The 18,788-nt window shown below is 38.4% G+C and overlaps 2 protein-coding genes across 7 annotated transcripts; one reads left to right on the top strand and one right to left on the bottom strand.

Moving 5' to 3' along the window:
* Window positions 1–224: 224 nt before the first annotated feature.
* On the top strand, window positions 225–8,729 carry LOC140768091 (uncharacterized). 6 transcript variants are annotated; one of them, XM_073108183.1, is made up of 7 exons: window positions 225–306; window positions 383–578; window positions 1,921–4,158; window positions 5,141–5,261; window positions 6,110–6,169; window positions 6,247–7,904; window positions 8,592–8,729. In XM_073108183.1, the coding sequence occupies exons 3-6, from the start codon at window positions 2,012–2,014 to the stop codon at window positions 7,300–7,302; spliced, it is 3,384 nt and encodes a 1,127-aa protein (XP_072964284.1). In that variant the 5' UTR covers window positions 225–306; window positions 383–578; window positions 1,921–2,011; the 3' UTR covers window positions 7,303–7,904; window positions 8,592–8,729. The 6 variants fall into 6 exon arrangements, with proteins under 6 accessions (XP_072964284.1, XP_072964287.1, XP_072964288.1 ...); XM_073108186.1 differs by having other exon boundaries at window positions 231–306; window positions 421–578; XM_073108185.1 differs by having other exon boundaries at window positions 255–306; window positions 369–578.
* LOC140768092 (disease resistance protein RPS2-like) lies at window positions 8,069–11,530 on the bottom strand. Its single transcript, XM_073108189.1, has 2 exons — window positions 11,389–11,530; window positions 8,069–11,248 (listed from the first exon to the last, which is right to left on the bottom strand). The coding sequence occupies exon 2, from the start codon at window positions 11,121–11,123 to the stop codon at window positions 8,499–8,501; it is 2,625 nt and encodes an 874-aa protein (XP_072964290.1). The 5' UTR covers window positions 11,124–11,248; window positions 11,389–11,530; the 3' UTR covers window positions 8,069–8,498.
* Window positions 11,531–18,788: the final 7,258 nt, after the last annotated feature.

The following is an 18,788-nucleotide window of genomic DNA, read 5'->3' as shown; positions in this document are numbered from 1 at the left end:
AGAAACGAAGACAACAGATAACCATTTCTGCAAGTAACATAAGGCTCGACCCAATTTTGCTAATATGATTATAAAGTGGCATTATCTTGCAAATTATTCTCGATGGATTCTAATGGCGGAGGGGATTAGAATCATTAGATGGGTGTACGTGGCGTTTGGGCTCGATCCGGTGAAATTAAATAAATCCTAACCCTTGTCGAATTATATTAAACCTACCCGAACCCAAATTACCGGCTTCTTATAATAGTAGCCTCATTGGAAGGGCATCGAGCAGCCGCCAATCCATCCATAGTTCTTCCCTGGAAGGTACTCGCTTTAGTCCTCTCTTCGTTCCATTGTCGTGCTTTCATCTTTATATGCTGCTCTAGTGTTGCGGTTGCAGTTTGTTCTCGAGCTTGAAGTGGGTGTTATCTTGGCAAGATTTGTTAGGAAATGGGAGGTTATGATTGAGGTGCGGATAGATTGCGAGTGCCCAGGTTAGTGGGAGAAGCTGTTAGGGTTTCCGATGGATGAGTTTGGGTGATAGAATTCGGGCCTAGGACTTGATTACAGTTAAAAGATTCTCCTTTCGTGCTTTGGTGAGTTGATCATTAGTTCTTGCAATTTGGAATCCTAAGCATCCAAAGTTTTCTTTTTTAGAATTGCTAATTTTGAAAATTTATCAGGGATTTGGTATTTCTTTTATATCGTTTATGTGTTGGGTATTCTGCACAGGTCATGGCGTTAATTATTGGATATAGTGTATTGGGAGTCAGTGACCTTTCGTAGTTTCATGAGATGGGAATACTAGAATGGTGCATTTGTTATCAATGAATTATTACATGTATGCTCTTGAATTTTTAGCTATTTGTCATGCGGTTTTAGTTATCCATATGAGAAAGGCAGGCCTAGTTGGAATTATGAGTTTCTAATGAATAATCACATCTTGTATATATTGTTTACATTTTTTAGAAATAGATTCTTCATAGTTTAACGTAAATTGGATGATCACATTGTTTCAATATATGTGATCAGGTCATGACATAGTATAGTTGTAGGCAAAATATTTGCAACTTTTTCTGTTTAAGTCTCGGAGTCCTATGATGATGTTTTATAGCATGATTTGATCATTTTGTACTGAAATTCACAAATTTGTTCTCTTTTTAGGTCCAGATAAATCTACTATTTTGGATATAATTCAACTAGGTGTAGGATACTTTATCTGTGATACTGTTTTTTAGAGTGTTTTCTTAAATAATGGTTGGATAAAGCTTTATCAGCGATATGCCAATATAGCTTGTCCAAGTAGTTTTTATTTTAATTTTATTTTATTGGCATCATGGTGGTCACCACTTTTATTTGTTTGTCTCTTATCACCAGTCACTTTTGTCTTAGGTCAGATGGACAATCTTCATTTATATACTTGGGCAGGGAATGCAAAGCACCTTGCCCATGACACTGAAGGCATAAGTATGACTTTCTTCATAATTGATGTTTTTCTTCCACATGTTAAAAATTTCCTATCAATGTTTAAGAAAATAAGATGCAGTTCACATTTTCTTTTGGTTTTATCTTGAAAAAAAATATGGCTTCAATACTAAAATAGTAGCGGATTGCTGTTAACTTCTGTTTGCTCATTGCTTGCAAATATTTACAAAATACAAACATATGTGAATATATCATATTATCATTATGCCTTATGTTTATTTAGGTACTTAGCAGCTTTTACCTTTCTGATATATACTTGGGCTTGTTAGGAGCAACTGACCACTTGTTAATTGTCGTACCAATAGTCCAGTCCTGTGTTTGAACATTACATACTGGTTATTTTGCATATTCTTTTCTGCAAGTAATGGTGTTAATGTACCTCATACCATTTCATTATTGATAGATGCTAGTGTATGAATCCGGTTTAACAACAGTGGATCATTTTTGGATCAGTTTGCAGGAATTCAGGTACTACTGTAGAGTTCTCTATGTTGACTGTTTTGTGATCTCTGGAGTTACAGTAAACCAACAGAAAGCTGGCCCAATGGAGCCATCAAATGAGTGCCCAATCAATTTGTCTACTAGTCTTGGGTTGCAGCAGCTGCCTTCATCATCAAATAATCAAGCTACTCAAATTCAATTACAGCCGATGAATCATACTTCCTTGCCTGTTACTTGGGGTTCACAACAGTTGCAATTAGCAGACAAATCCATTGCTCAAAGTAATTTTGAGTCTTCTATCCCTGCCAATGTCAGATCATACGACTTATTATCCATGAACAGGCAACCACTTCAGATGGGAGCAGTTCATGCTAGACCTCCCTTTCCTGGGTTTTTTGGCTTACATCAATTAGCATCGTTGAACAGAAGGCCATTGGGGACAGAACTACTGCTCAACATCCAGACGTCTGTGCCGATGTATCTTGGGGCACAACCCTCACCATCAACAAGTAAACGACCGACATATATAGAAGCATCACACAAATTTCAGTCTCCAAAAGCTGGGTTAGTGCCATTGTCAAACAACCGAACTTTACAAATGGAGCCATCTACAAAAGCTGGGTTAATGCCATTGTCAAATAAACGGACTTTACAAATGGAGCCATCGCCAAAGATCCCTGAACCTTTTGAATCTGTGAGGTCGAAATTGAGAGAATCATTGGCTGCTTCATTGGCAACAGTTTCTGACCAGCAGAGCAAGCTGCAAGAATCAGAAAAGAGTTCCCTTAGTAAAGTTGCGAGCACAAAGGCACAGGTTGAAGTGGCAACCCAACTGGATGAGTCGAGATCCATATCTGCAAATGCTTGCGGAACCTCTACAGAAACTTTGTCCTCCAATGAACCTGTTCTAAAGTGCAATCTAGACCACAACTTGACCAGTAATATGGGCTCAACTGAAAGTACAAGAAATGGCGCAAAATTAAGTGAGCAGGATTTTCAAGCTAAACTTGTTTCCTCAGAAGGTGAAGTGCCTAGTAGTATAGTTGCTAAGGATGAACTCTTGCAGGGTCATGGACTTTGCTGGGCTTCTGATCTTGATTCTGAGTGTGCTGAAGCTGTGAGAGAACATGACCCAAAGAGACTCAAGACAGCACATGAAGGTGGAGATATTAAAGACCCAAAAGAGGGTGCTAAAAGTTTGGCATTCAAAATTGAAGAACACCTTTTCAGACTTTTTGGAGGAGTCAATAAGAAGTACAAGGAGAAGGCTAGGTCTCTTTTGTTCAATTTAAAAGATCGTAGTAACCCAGAGTTAAGGGAACGAGTGTTATCTGGTGACATTGCACCACAACGGCTTTGTACAATGACTGCTGAGGATCTTGCTTCAAAGGAACTTTCACAGTGGCGATTAGCTAAAGCAGAAGAGCTCGCACAGATGGTTGTACTGCCAGATTCAGATGTTGATATTAGGCGCTTGGTAAGGAAAACACATAAAGGAGAATTTCAGGTTGAAGTAGAATACTCTGATGATGTCTCAGTGGAGGTTGAACTTGGTGCAAGTATTCTTTCTCAAGTTCCATCAAAATCTAATGGAGCAGTTCGAGTAAAGTCTAAATCCAATGATAGAACCAGCCCTGGATTATCTAAACCAGGTGTATCCAAGGCATCCGAAGGCATGCTTCATGTTGGGAAGGCTGATTCAGGTGACTGCGTCCAGCCAAGCAATTTCGGAGCACTTGGCAATGAGAAAGCTGACCTAATGCAGGAACTTATGGAAGATGAATTGAAAGATACTGTGTCTCTTTCTCCAATAGTTTCTCTGGATGAGTTCATGGAGGCCCTCGATTCAGAACCACCTTTTGAAAATTTAACAGTGGACAACTCACTACAAGTTGCAGATTCTGGTGAGAAAAATGTAGATAGCTTGGAGTCTGAGGTAATATCTGCATCTGAATTCTCTGAACCTGAACCAATTCCTGCATCAGATGGCTCCAAGTCCAAGATAGACTTCTCTCATGATGTCTTGGACTCTAAATTGCATCTTAGAGATACAGCTCTGAAAGATCCAATAACCATTGTGGGCCCTGATAAAATGGACACTAAGAAAGCAAAGACTAATAATGACTTGATTTCTGATTCTGCTCATGTACAATCTCTTCCTGAAGCAGTTTTGGCATGTGATAGCATATGGGAAGGCGTAATTCAATTGAATGTATCTTCCTTGGCGACAGTTGTTGGTTTCTTCAGAAGGTTTCTTCTTTCGTACATATTTCTTACTGTCTCTTCCATTATCTCATATACTTTAATTTCAACTAGCTAGTTTCGTTTTGTCATGTGTATCCATTTTGGAGTCTGCTAACTTCTTACAAATATTTGTAAAATTTATAGAGAATGTTGTTTCAGGACATTGATATGCAACATCACCTCCACCGCCACCATTATAGCAGAAGTTCGCAAAAGGAAAGAAGAGAAAAGAATAAATAAAAACAACATACAAGACAATGAAAAAGAAGAGAATCTAACAAATAAATTGTTCTCCCTTTGGCTTTACACATTTGTTGTCTGGGCAATTGGTCCAAGTATCCAACCAATTAGTTGTATTCTATGATGGAGTAATATTTGTTAGATATAGATGTATGGAGTTGAGTAAACTTCAAATTATTGAAGCATGTTTCAGCTTGCCAATGTAGTAGAAGATGAGCCCATAAAGTTATATAAAGAGTTCACATATTTCAGGTTGGTCGGGCACAACTAAGTTGGAGGCAAGTAGATATGATGCTTTCAAGATGTTGTGTAAGAATTAAAACAAAATCTCGACGTAATTCAAATTTGGAAAATGCTAATTCTCCTAGAATATTTGTCATGGGAATTCTCAGTATTTCTTTTGTTAGGAGCACTGCTAGGTTATGCCTTTTGTTAGGAGCACTGCTAGGTTAAGCTTTTGCCAGGGTGTCCAAACTTTTTATAGGGACATGCTAAAGTACTTCACTAATTTACATTGTTATCACATTATGTTATTATTAGCAGTGCAAGGTTACAATCAATTATAAGATGGCATGATTATCGATTCAATATCATCATTGCTAGTTACTTGATTGAGTAGATTTGTCTAATGAAATTTTATAGGAAATAGATGTAAGCGTACTGGGATATTGGGTTGTTTTGATATTGCACTGTGTTGCCTAGTCAGAGCTCTTTTTTGTCCTAATATTCCTTTTATTTTCCTTTCCAGTGGCGAAAAATTATCTACAAGAGAATGGCCTAGCCTTCTTGAGATAAAGGGTAGAGTAAGAATTGATGCTTTTGAAAAATTCCTCCACGAACTCCCTCTGTCTCGGAACCGTGCAATTATGGTAATTTTTATTTTCCTTGTTAATTCAGCTCTTTTTGATGCACAACATACTGTGCTAGCACCTATTTGACTTCTCTTGCAATATCTAAATGACTATTCAATCATGCAAAGTTAGAAAGAGGAAAGAGCTTGGACATCTATTTACACTTGATTTTCTTCTTATGACTTTGTGTTGTTATGTTCTCTTCTGACATAAATGAGAAGTGACGTTAATAAGCACTATCGCTGATAAGCATCATTACCATGAAAGTCCAGCATATGAGTATGCCCTGTGATTTTATTCTAATTTTAGTTATCACAAAATTTTATTTGACTATTAGATGTTGTACACCTTAATATCCCTGCTCTTCACTTATCAATTCTTCCCAGTATGAGCTACATCAAAAAATGCCAGATGTTAAATACTTTCTGAATTTTATGTTCGTAGATGATGTGAGGGGTGTGAAATTGTGCAAAGTGAGCAGACATCATTGTGGCGAAGTAAAGGGGGAAAGAGTCTTGGTATTAGTTATGGATCCAACTGCATTCTTCTGCCTGGTTGCATGTTTATCTTGTTACATCTTTTCATTACTATCTAGTTATACATATATTTACTTGTGTATATAAATTTCTTCCTTCCACTTCTGTATGCTCTGGAAGGCTGTCATCCAGTTTGCTTTAGGCTTTGAAATTTCTGAGGCCCCTACAAAGCCAGATGCAGGGGTCTTCTCATATGGAATGATCAACATTCTTATCACTTAACAGTAATTAATCATATGAGAAAGATATGATTGGATAAGGAAATTTTTGCATGACTATGGTTTATTAGTTTTCTCATATTGTTAGGTTACTGATCATTATGTTCTGCAGATTGTACAATTCTGCTGGAAGGAAGGCTCCCCGGAGAGTGGCCGTCTGCATCTATCTGAGGTTGTTACTCCTGCTGCGATGTAACTCTATTTTTTGGCCTCCATCTTCTAAATCTTTTTGTTCTTCCCATGATGCAGACTGTTGAATCATACATTGCTGATGATAGAGTAGGATTTGCTGAACCTGCCCCAGGAGTGGAGCTATACTTCTGTCCGCCTCACTCAAAGACTTGTGAAATGCTTCATCGGTTCCTCCCCAAGGAGCACTCTGAGGCTCTTCACTCATCCATGGATGGCCTTATTGGCATGGTTGTTTGGAGAAGGTCTCATGTAACCATGTCACCTAGGATGTCCTCACACCACAAGCATAGTAGCACGAAGAAACAATTCAGTGCAAGAAAACAGCATAGTATCATTAGTAACTCTTCCTCTAGGTCATCCTACCCTGTACGTGCAGCACCCATCTATCCTAATTTACCTTCTAAGCAGGATGCAAATGACGACGATGATGATGATGTACCCCCGGGTTTTGGCCCTGCAAACGCCAGGGATGAAGATGATCTTCCTGAATTTGATTTTGTTAACAGCTCGAAAGGGCCAACACCCACTTCTCAGGTCTCTGTGAGCCGCTCTCGGGTGGCGCCATCGGCTCACCCGATGGACCAAATGAGAGAACTGATACATAAATATGGACAGGGTGGAAATGTGAAAAGGTCAACAATTGATGTCCGTCCATGGAATGATGAAGATGATGATATTCCAGAATGGCATCCTGACCAACATAACCAGAAACAAGCCCAATCTGTACCCCCGCTGCAGCCACTGCATACTTATCCAGCAGTAAAGCCCTTCCAAGTAAACCAGCATTTAATATCAATGCCGAATGCAGGGTTGCCATTGCAACCTCCTGCATCTGCTTTTCCGGCAGTGCCTATGCCTTTCCAGCCACCTCTTCCACCTCCATCGGGTGTAATGGCTGGCTCTTTAAGTGCATATCCAGGTGGTCAACCAAACCCCTGGTGGTCGGCCTCCGGTGGGCAGATTGATGTTGGTTTGCCTATGGCTGGCTCAATGCAGCCTACTCATTTTAGTGCACAGCCTAATAATGTTCAACTCTATGGTGTCCCAAATCCAGGACCCATTCAGAACGGTATGGGATGGAGACCGGATCCTTCTAGGAGTAGGGGTGTTTAGATTTCTATGATGTAGCTAACGAAGTAACAGGCATCCATCAACGGGAATGGATGTTCATTCTTGTCTTATTAATTTTGTCCGTGTATGACCTCTATTCATTTGCAAGGCTGTGTAAGCTTGATAAAGTAAGGCACTGTATGCTTTGCAAACTTTAGTCGCTCGCTAGAGAGTAAATAAAAGCGTTGCATGACGACTTACTCCAACTATTTAAATTGATGGAAATCATGTAACATCGAAGATAAAACTATGAAGTACTTATAATTGCACAAGTTGATTACAACTTCCAGTCTCTTATTTTTCTGCTAGCTCCATACGGTTAAAATTCCCGGCTCCGGCGTCATGCATGTCGTCTAAGGAAGATCCGCCATCTTTCGTCTGTTGTATAATGCTACTTTTGTGCCACAGATCAAAGTATTTCTTAGAAAGTACCCAAGTAATGTTAGTATGGCTTGTGGGTTTTGTCTTCTTTTGACTACTGTATACTCTGACCCCATTCCAGATGCTTCTCGACATCAAATTCTTGGAAGTACGAAGAGCATCCTTAACCAGTAAACAGATAGGAGGCGTATACAATTAGTGCGATGGACTACTACTGCCTACTGGTATGTTTTGTGTTCTATTATATATAGCCGCTCCATCTGCAGTCTAAGTTGTGGACTTGATGGTTGGGCATATGCCTACCATCTGTTCGAAAGAATGCCTCATTACTGCTGAAACAGATGCATGTGTCTTGCGTCGTTTCAGAGCACAGCCGTGGAGTTGTTGAGGAAGCCTCGAAGCCTTCCCGTTGACCATGTCTGATTGATGCTTCTTCTAGTTATCATCTAAGGGGAAGGCTATCTGAAAATTTTCTAGAACTTATTATTGACCTCATCTCGATTAGTCCTTCCATCTTTGATATCCTATAGGCTATAGCTAATTAGCTATACATGAGAAAAACTGTCCTGCTGCTCAGCTTGCAGTAACGTGGAGTGTCGCTTCTACGTTCATACGAGTAGAATGAAATTTCTTTTAATTGTCTAAAATAATTATATCAATGCTATAAAATGGCACCATAACACAATGCACAACTGTCATTCGAGTCAAATTTAAGCAGACCCTTTATATAGATATCGATACAGACTGAAATAAATTAGGAGGCCAGGCAAACGGACAAAGGAAAATAAGCACTTGATGATCTCGAGCAGCTTAATTCCCTATATATAAATGAGTTGGAAGGTATTCTCGTTTCTTTTAACCTCCCATTCTAACTGATCCCACCATGATTTATTGCACTTGAACTCCCGCAGCTTCTCAGTAACCAGAGTAAGCTTGTTCAGCTCGGGGCATTGATACACCACAATAGTCTTCAGCGTGGGAAAGGACAGTATCCACCCATCACTTAGGCTCTTCAGCTTTGGAAGAGATTCTACTTTCAAGAACTCGAGATTGGGGAAAGCAGTGACGACGGGCCGTGAACCTTCCTCATGATGGGTGGTGCTGTCATCTTCGTAATGAAGTAGCACCTCCATCTTGTCGCACTTCATAACATACAGCTTACGAAGGTTTTCGAGGCCACGGTTTCTCCAAACGATCTTAGTTCTGTGAAGATTCTCAAGAATAAGAAATCTTGGAGATGGGAGGGCTTCAGAATCCTCTTCACTGCCGCAGCCTAAGACCAACTCTTTCAGGTCGAAGTCAAATAGATGAAGCTGGCTCAAACAGTTGATGTTTTTCAACAAAGTCGGCGATGAGAGGTGCATGGTTGCTAAGCCATCGCAGTTTTGAATGCTTAGCTCCTTTACAGCATCAGCCATCGGATAGGACTCGGAAAGCCATTGGAGAATAGCAGATGATCCTACGGTTAGAGTGAGCCTCGTCAACTTCTTCAAGCTTTCCAATTCTGTGAAGCAGGCCCCAAGCGTTGACTCTGTGTTCCAGTGACAGAAACTACAGTATGATTCCAAGACCAGGAGTTGGCGTAGGGCACCTATGACGCCCTGTGGAATGGCTTTGAGATCTCTTGTCCAGTTTAATCCTAAATACTTGAGTTTTACCAATGATTTCAGCTCTTCAGGCAAGCAGGTGATTTTCGTGCTCTGTAATTCAAGGAGGTGTAGCCCAACGAGATTGCCTATCCCTGGCGGAAGTCCTTTAATAGATGTATAAGATAGATCCAGGACTCCAAGGCACGGCATGGATTGGAAGAAGCTATCCGGGATCTTCGTCAGAGTATGAGTATTCGTTAGCATCAGGGACGCTAAGTTTGGACATTCGGGAGATTCTGGGAGTGTTGTGAGCCTTTGATACCTCAGTGATATCCTTTCAGCTCGTCTCCATTTTTCAAGATCGTTGCTGTAACGAACCGACCATTTGTTAGGCAGCTTCCCACATTCACGTGCTACCCACAAGGCCATCGCACCGACCATCGGATGAAGTCCGACGAAGCTCTCATCGGGAGCAGTCTCCAACAAGGATGCAGCACGTAGTGTACCAAGAATATACGATTGTTTGTTCCGAGCATCTTTCCGATCCTCAAAGTCGTTTATCAATCCTTCACTCATCCAATAACTCGTAACGCAACATTCACAGATTTTGTTATTTCTCCACAAGGTAAAATATAATAGGCATGCCTTGAGTGCATCGTTCGGCAGCTGATCGTAGCTTTGTTTGAGAGGAACAAGAACATCTTCTTCCATACCCGGAAAGTCAGATGGGTTATCCGTGATGTTGTTAACGGCATGCTTCCATTCTCCAAGTGCTCTTTTGCTTCTCATACAACGTGCGATGGTGGTGAGTGCGAGGGGCAAACCACCACACATCCGCGCTAAGGCCATCGCTTGATTCTTTATTTGTGGGTTGCCAGAGAAAAGCTCCTCATCTGACTTCTCCTTGAATAGATCCCAGGAATCATTCCATGGCAAGCACTCCATCTTGATCTTCTTCCTCGCGTCCATTTGGCTACAAACATCCTCAATTCGGCTTGTCAATATGATCTTGCACTTGGATCTACTCTTGGGTACAGGAATGCCGACAATCTCTAAATCCAAGCGATTCCACAGATTATCCAATAACAATATGAACTTAATTTGGCTCAGCGCACGGAGTATGGCGGCCGCTCTTTCCTTCTGGGTTTCTTCAACTCGCCACGGCAGTCGCAACCTTGTGTACATCGCCTTTTGGATCTCCTCCGTATTGAAATCTCCTGACGGCAACTCAACAAAGATGACCACATCGACTTCATCAGTCTTTCCGATGAAGAACCGGTTATTGAATCTTTTTAGGAGCGTCGTCTTCCCAACGCCACCCATCCCATATATGCCGACGATTGACCCATCATCAGCTTTTACAAATTCCTCAAGCTTCTCGTACACCGAATCCATCCCTACGGTTGATGGAATAGGCATTTCAATGAATCTTGGCGGACCTGCTTCATTGGCAACGTTGTCAAAGACTGCCTTTGTCTTTAAGTCCGCCGCCCGATCAAGAAGCTTCTTAGATCTCTTGCTGATATTGTAGCTGGACCAGAGATCGAGAGAGAATTCCCCCATGCACTTGACTCTTCTGTCAAACTCGGCAACTGTTGATTTCTCTTCAGCTTCAAGGGCATCTACGGACTCTAGCCACCAGACCACCTTGGGCTCAAGCTTCACATCCTGCAACTTCACGGTATCGCACTTTCCTCTAATACCGTCTCTGATGCTTTTCAGTTCGCCCATCTCATATTCCAATGACTCAATATTCTTGTCAATGGACATGATATATCCAATTGAACTAGAAAGGATACCCCCTACTTGATCCTTGAGAAAATTGAAGATGCCTCCAAAATCGACAGAAACCATGGCTGGGGTTTAATTCTTGCGATGGATGACGGCAAAATAATAAAAAGAGAAAATGAATGTATGTATATATATATACTCTTCTTTTTTTTGAATGAATGAATGAATGATGGAGAATATGTGCTCAACTGCAACAAAGAGAGAATCAAAACATACATCATGAAGATGAAATTGAGAGCATATATATCAGACGCAGAACATATACGTTAAGGATAAAAATCAAAATAGGTTGCAGCATTCACGAGGAAATGTGGTTCTAGATTCTTACCTCAAAAGCAACTTTGATGCATATATGACGAGAAATTCAGCGCTCACCTGCACTAGTAATTAGAAGTGGGATACAGAAAATCTAAGTAGGAGATTATAGAGAGTAGAGGCGTACAAATGAGAAGGTGCTGCCTTACAGGAATAGCCATTGACTTTTCTCTCTTCTTTAGAACCTTTTTTTTTTTTTTTAAAAAAAATTGATGGAAAGTGGGAAGGCGACTTGTACTAAGAAGCAACATGAATAAACTATAAGATTACTTGTTCTTTTTAAGCATTGACTTAACTAACAATTATATTCTAGAATATATTTTTAATGACTCGATTCTGCAGGGTTGCACAATAAAAACAGTAACTTATATGAGAGATGCGAATTAAATCCACAGTTGAAAGAACCTGCTTGAAGTACGTATTGGAATTCAATCCGACACAAAAGTTGAATCAATTACAGACGATCTTAATTAATAATTAAAACCTCTTCACTTTAGTTCTTTTTCTCTATGTTAAAGAGGCTATACCACAAGAGCTGGTATATATCTGCCTCCGATTAAGCCTGGGTTCATGCCAGACTCCAGTGGTTATCATGTGGTCAACGATACATTGCTTTTATATTTCAAAGTTGGAAGGTGGTAATTAAATAAGCCATGCATTAGTTAGTTCTTTTTTAATTATTATTACTTCTTCAATATCCAGCTAATCCTGACACTGAGCTAGTAGTTAAATAAGGCAGTGGTGATTGCTGGTTAGCTTCCGGATGACTTTATTAATCATGATTTTTAAAGGGAAAAAACAAGGAACTTATAAGTCCCAGTACAATCAGTTGGACTTCTAAAATAACATGTGGCCCTTAACTAGCGTGAAAGAGTATGCAGTATGCATCTTAATGCTTGATTAAATCATAGATCGCAGATGATGATGATGTTGAATCATAAATAGTAAGGTTGAGCCAGAATTAGAAGCGTGAGGGCTTAACTCATGTTAATGTCATCATGTGGGACTGTTAAGGATAGATTGAAATCAAATCAGCATCCCAATCATAAGGATTAAAAATGAACAAAACTAATCAAATCACAATTTTGATATTCATGTCTTTTCTAGATTCAGAGTCTATGTGCGACAAAATGAAAGGTTAATCGGAGAAGAAAATGAAGATTGGTTTGTTCGTTTGTTAGGATTTGTTAATTGGTTGATCTTCGGCCACTGTTTGGTTGAAAAGCTCCTCCCTCTAAGAGAAATAACATATTCAAAATTCAGGAGGATCTATTGGTTAGATTATTCCTAGATTTCCTTGGAAGTTACCTGATTCATCGAGTCCAAAATCATTGTGGAGTGAATTAGATTGGTTCGTAACATATTAAACCTCAAAATTAAACTCTACAGAATTAGAATACTTAAATAAATTTTGGAACATAACAGAAACATGGCTCAAGTCTATTTAATTGAGTTAGTTTATAATCAAGCTTGGCCTAATATTAGTTTGAACCTATTTTAAAGGTCAAGCTCGGCTAACTTATTTTGAAGCTAATTTTGAGGTAGCCTAATTATAGAAGGACTTTGCTCATGTAACATGAGTTGTGAGTACTCTCATCAATTCTCTGGAATTTTTATTTCCAAACTCATTGTGCCCAAAAAGGATTTGCCTTCTCCTACTGCTTTTACAGAGATTCCGTCCATTGTTGACCAACTCTTTTCACATGCTCTCCTTCTGAGTTGTCCTCCGTGTACTTACTCTCTCTAGCTTCTGGAATCATGTTCTTCCACTGCTCAGCAGTCAAGGTCTTGTCAGCTATATTGCCTATATTTGTGGGTGGACCAAACAGTACATTAAGAAATTTTCATCGCTCCGGTCTCAAAAATCTAATGGATTAGACATGATAGTAGGCATCACTCTTCTGTTCAAGCAAAAGTATAAGTATGTGATTCCTTTTAAAGTTAAAATTGCGTTACATGATGAAAGGATACGTGGCTTGAAAGTGCTATTAATTCCTTCACTTGACAATGGGGACTGCATTTATTGTGCATGGCAAGTTGCAGGTAGAAATTAATTGTGGTAGGAAAATTTTTCTTTACACAGTTAGTTAATGCATGTGGCCTTCCAAGGAGCTACTCCTCCATTTGGACGTTAATATATATATATATATATATATATACACTGAGAGAGACGAGAAGATATACGTGAATGAACACTATGATTTAGTATTCTTTCCAATTCCTTGTCTTCGGTCATACATACTGCACACCTTTAACATATTCTGTGACACACCACATGCTTCATGATTGTATTGCGGAATATACTCAACTCCTTAAATGAATTAGGTAGCCGAAATGTAACGAAGTTAAGCAAGTGATGCTCTTGTAACAATGCAATTCTCCAACCCAAGTTAACAAAGCTAGCTTTTAATATACTTTGTTCACACCACCAACTATATATATATATATAGCATGGTCGAATGATATATCGGATGCCATCAAAAGCAAGCATGCATGCATGCATGCAACATGATCTTCCGGAAGATCGCATGCGTTAATCACCACGTGTTGCTGGTCGTGTTGTCTGCTGTTGCCTTATAAAAGTTTCAACTAAAACGGCAACCTTGTGATATAATTTGTATACACTCCTTGGCCGCTCTATTGATCCCTTGATACTATGTTCCTTTCCTATATATCAACATACTTCTCCTCGGCTCCACTCACTGCTTCTAATCATGCATAGACTTTTCTTTTTCTTTTCCTCTCCCCCCCCCCCCCACTTAGCTGCTCAACAGTGGCTAGAAAATTAAGTTCACAAATGATTGCGAGCTTCTTCCTCTGGTTAGTAGACAAGACAGCTCAGCATGGCCAATCTAATGTATCGTGTATTCATTATTGTGTACTCGATGTCTCGTATAAAATTGTGGCAGAAAGTCGAAATTAAGACAGTAATTCGCGAATAAGAGAAATGCAGGGTTTAAACTGCAACTTCAAGAAATAGATAGAGAGAATGGTTTGTCTGTTGTGTTGTAGGTTTCGGATTCGAGAAGAAAAAGGCTGCTGACTTAGAAGTCGGCAGCGAAACGTGGGGGAAAGCAGAGTTGTTAGGGGAGAAAGGGGGGGTTGAGGATAAGGTCGAACACGTGGAGTGCCGGCGGAAAGAGCCAGGGCCTGTTTCCTGGTGGGCCCCCACGCACGCTTCTCTCTTTTGTCGCCTCCCTTGTGCGGGTGAAACATAAGAGCCCACCTTTGACTACCCTCGGTCCAATCATACCAAATTACCTAACTACCCCTCATATAGTCATCTCCATTTTCATCCTTTTGCCTTTTTAATATATCAAATACTCTGTTATTAAACTTTATAATAAATAATTATTATAGAAGTTAATTATAGAATATAAAACCTTAGTAAAATGTGAGATGTTTCTGATAGGATTATCTCATTTTTCTTTTTTAATGTGAGAAAAATGACAAAGTATAATTTAGTTTCAGCAGAAGCTATTAATCCTTCTAGAAGCATGATTCGATGACGCATTGGTTAGCTTCTCGATGTGGGCCGCCAATCTCAACACAGGTGCACAATAATGATATTTTAATAATTATTTATATAAAAAGGCAAATGGCAAATGGGTCATTTAGCACAAACGAAGTCTGATTTAGTTGAGGAAAATATTGCCTCCAGGTGGACCACCAATGGGCCTATTTAACAACTGGGCTCCTCCTCTTCATGATCACTCTCCATTCCTTCCGATACTTCCTTCTACCTCCTCACAATTTGCAGCAGCTGTTAGAGAGTTCCTCATGGCTTTGGTGGTGGCTTCTTCTTCCTCCTCTTCCTCTTCCTCGAACTACTACTACTCCGAGCGCTGCCGATCTCGGCGGCGGTCTTCGCAAAAGTCCGGCCTTCGCCGCCGGTGTTATATGATGGTTAAGCAGCAGAAGACGAGGTTTTATATCTTGGGCCGCTGCGTTTCCATGCTACTGTGTTGGAATGCACATGACCTCTCCGATTGATGACATGATACATGCAACTACGTGCACGGATGAGGCTTGATTGAAGAGCTACCAACGTAAAAGATGAAGGCTTCTGGATACATCGGGCATATATGATGGATGGATGGAGAGATGACAATTGGCCTTGCATCAAGATGGAGGAGTCATTACTCGATCGAGATTATTAAAGTGCTGCTAATTAAGATCGGCTCGGCAAATGGATTAGTGGGCAATTAAGGATATATAAACTCGCCCAACTCTTTGGATGTAAAGGGAGAGCTCGATAAGTGAGAATATTGTTTGAATCGCACAATGTAAAAATGAATAACCATTTTGAATGAATGGTTAATAGTAATTCTCTGATGAAAGTAAGTGTGAATGATATGAAGCAAGTAGCATCAACATTGTTGTTAACGAATTTATAATCAGTACAACGTTGATGGATGTGCTGATAATTGAAGAGTTAACCCGTGATTAAGAAAGGGACACAATTAAGTACGTACATGTATCCAAAAAATAGTACATGATAATAAATAAAGGCGTTCCCACTCATCCGTCGTCTGGACCATCCAATTTGGGGGTGTTCGCGTACGTGAGCTGGTTACAGATACAATCTCCAAGCTATTATTCTGCCATTTTCCTTGTTTCCAAACTCCCTTAGGATTTAACTCGGCATTCGGATCCATTTTTTTTTTATGAACAGAGGTTACATCCTTGTTTGTTTCTAATCTGAAGGGAAGAGCCAGGTGCTTAATTTTTTAGTGCCAGAATTAAACTAAACTTGGGAGAAGTTAATCTGTTTTGTCGTGTGGTGCGGTTGGTCCAACTAAACGTCTCCATTTCTTTCTTCTCCTTGTGCTGCCGTGCATAACCTTCTTAATATCTGCATGCACACGTGTACTTATTACATTAGAAGTGGGCTTCTAGATGAAAAGCATTAGTTGGGATTATACATTTGAAAGTCCATAGTAAAGATTACTATGGGTTGAATTAATCCTGGCCTCCTCCCATCTGGTTCACTCCTCTCTCTCTCTCTCTCTCTGTGTCACAGTCTTAATTTGTTTAGATGTGATAAGTAATATTAGGTGCAAATTAAGACCACGCTTCTCTATAGATCTGTGTAGACTCCCCAAATCTTCTATTACTGGCTATGATGTCAAACAGAGTATAATATTACATTTCTTGTATATAATGCAATGCATGAAGCAGCTCTCTTTAACTAACTCTAATGGCGAACGAAAAAGAAAAGGAAAAAACAAAAGTCATATTAGACTAATATGACAGGTTCTTTTCTGCAACCATGCAGATACCAACATTTCACCTAAATAGCATAGTTTTAAGGATCGGACTAGATATTTTTAAAAAATTCATAATATATTTAATGATTATAACTAATTCTAAAATCTAAAAAAAAAAAAATTAAAAGCAATATGATTAAGTTTTTACTTTTTAGGTCAAGTGTAATATGATATTAGAGCCTAGCTTTCTAGAGGTTTATAATTTGAGCGCTTCTTCCATATTATAGAGGTAATTGTTTATTAATATGTTTTGATGAAGAACTAACGATTAAGATTACTAAGGGTATAATAGGAATGTAAAAAAGATAAAATATATCACCAGTTCAATAAGTAATTATTTATTTTTAAAATATATTACCTTTCACATTATTTTTTCATAATTTTATTATCTTAATAAATTATCAAGTAAAAAATGTTATATATTTTTAACTGAGAGTAATGTATATATGTTAGAATAAGGGTATTTCTTATTCAAATTTTATCTCTTCAATTAACTTTTAAATTATTTACATATATATCTTATTAGTTTAATATCAAGATTAAATTATTTAGTATTAAATAATATCTCATATAATTATGGCATAATCATATCTATCACAATTATATCTAAGGAAGAGAAATCTTAATTAAAGAAAAGAACGTGTAACTCGGAAGCTAGTCACACGTAATATAATCTTCTTGACTAATATGCCATTTCTTTGTACGTAATGTAATTTTGAAACTGACACCGAGTATGAAAACCGGCGACTATAGCCGTACGATTAATATTATAAAATTTAGTTGGGTATTGAAATATTTGCCTTATAATTCAAATCTCCTTTAGATTCATTTAATTTTTAATTTTCTATTATCTATTTTTGGACCAAATCCTCGTCGGCCCAAATCAGATACCGAGTTGGGCCTCCTAGCAATTAGATATATATAAGGTGAAAATTTCAAGCCCAATAAAATTTGATAACTAATCAACTCGACTCAAAAATTGGCTTGCCATGTTGCAAACCAGTAACGTGGTCACTGTCGTGGTATAGTAAAAAGTCCATCACAGTGCAAGATATATGATCGACAAAGTTAATCCACCAAAGAAGATGAACTTGTAGTCACTATTAATAAGAAAATTTACATTCCTAATGGCCTTTGTAAAGGATAAATGTAATTTTGATTACGAAAGATTCGTTGTGAACTGCTGGTACCGTCTCAAGTTCGACACAATCCTAATCACGGCCACGTACTTGATTCATGATCCAATTCATAGGAAACGGTCGACACTCTTTCTTCCATCTTTTTCCCGTTTACTTTCACAAATCAAGTAGAACCGGTCAACATTTGAGCTAATTGCTCATTTTTCTAAATAATGTCAACGCTAAAGACTTCGTATTATAATCTGTGTACTATTTTATGATGATTTTAATGTTTAGATGTCTAAGAACCACCCTTTATCATCGCACTATAACAGCCAAGGGATGAATGACCTATCAAATAGCACTTCACAGCTCTCTTCTAGGTTTCTCTTTGGGGGTATTTTATATATAATACTTTATATTTCATATATTTTGTTATTCACATCTCTTGTTTTTAACGATTTTATAATCCAACCTCTCTTTTCTTTTTATAATTCTTATTTACTATCCTAATTTTATTTTAATTAACTAATATCGATCAAATTACTGAAATACTCTCATTACTATTTCTTCTCCTTTCTACCCCTCCTTTAAAAAAGATATAAATAATTTAGATATTTATAAATTAATTTAAATATTAGGATAAAATATTTCTTTCATACTTTATTTCTTTGTTGCTACCGTTTAAATTTAGAAATAGCTCCTTCCAAATTTAGTATTATTGCAAAAGATGTGAGGCTGTATATACGAAAAGGGCTAAAACTGAACAGTTTTCGTAACCAATTGATTGCAACTACCAAGTACTCCTAACAGTGTGATTTTGTAATAAGCACCGCTACAGGTGAATCATATTTAATAATTATTTTTGGCATATAAATGAACTGAACATTTACATATAATAATATCCTATAGCTTTTTAATAAAATTATAATTAAATCTTAAATTTTCAGTATCTATAAATAAACTCTATAATTTAAGAAATATATACAGAAAATACCCTGTCGTTAGATTATTTAACAAAATCT

The sequence above is a fragment of the Typha angustifolia genome, chromosome 10, assembly GCF_048772165.1.
Source record: "Typha angustifolia cultivar Huaian chromosome 10, ASM4877216v1, whole genome shotgun sequence".
In the NCBI taxonomy this organism is placed as follows: Eukaryota; Viridiplantae; Streptophyta; class Magnoliopsida; order Poales; family Typhaceae; genus Typha; species Typha angustifolia.
This window is presented reverse-complemented; position numbering and strand designations above follow the sequence as displayed.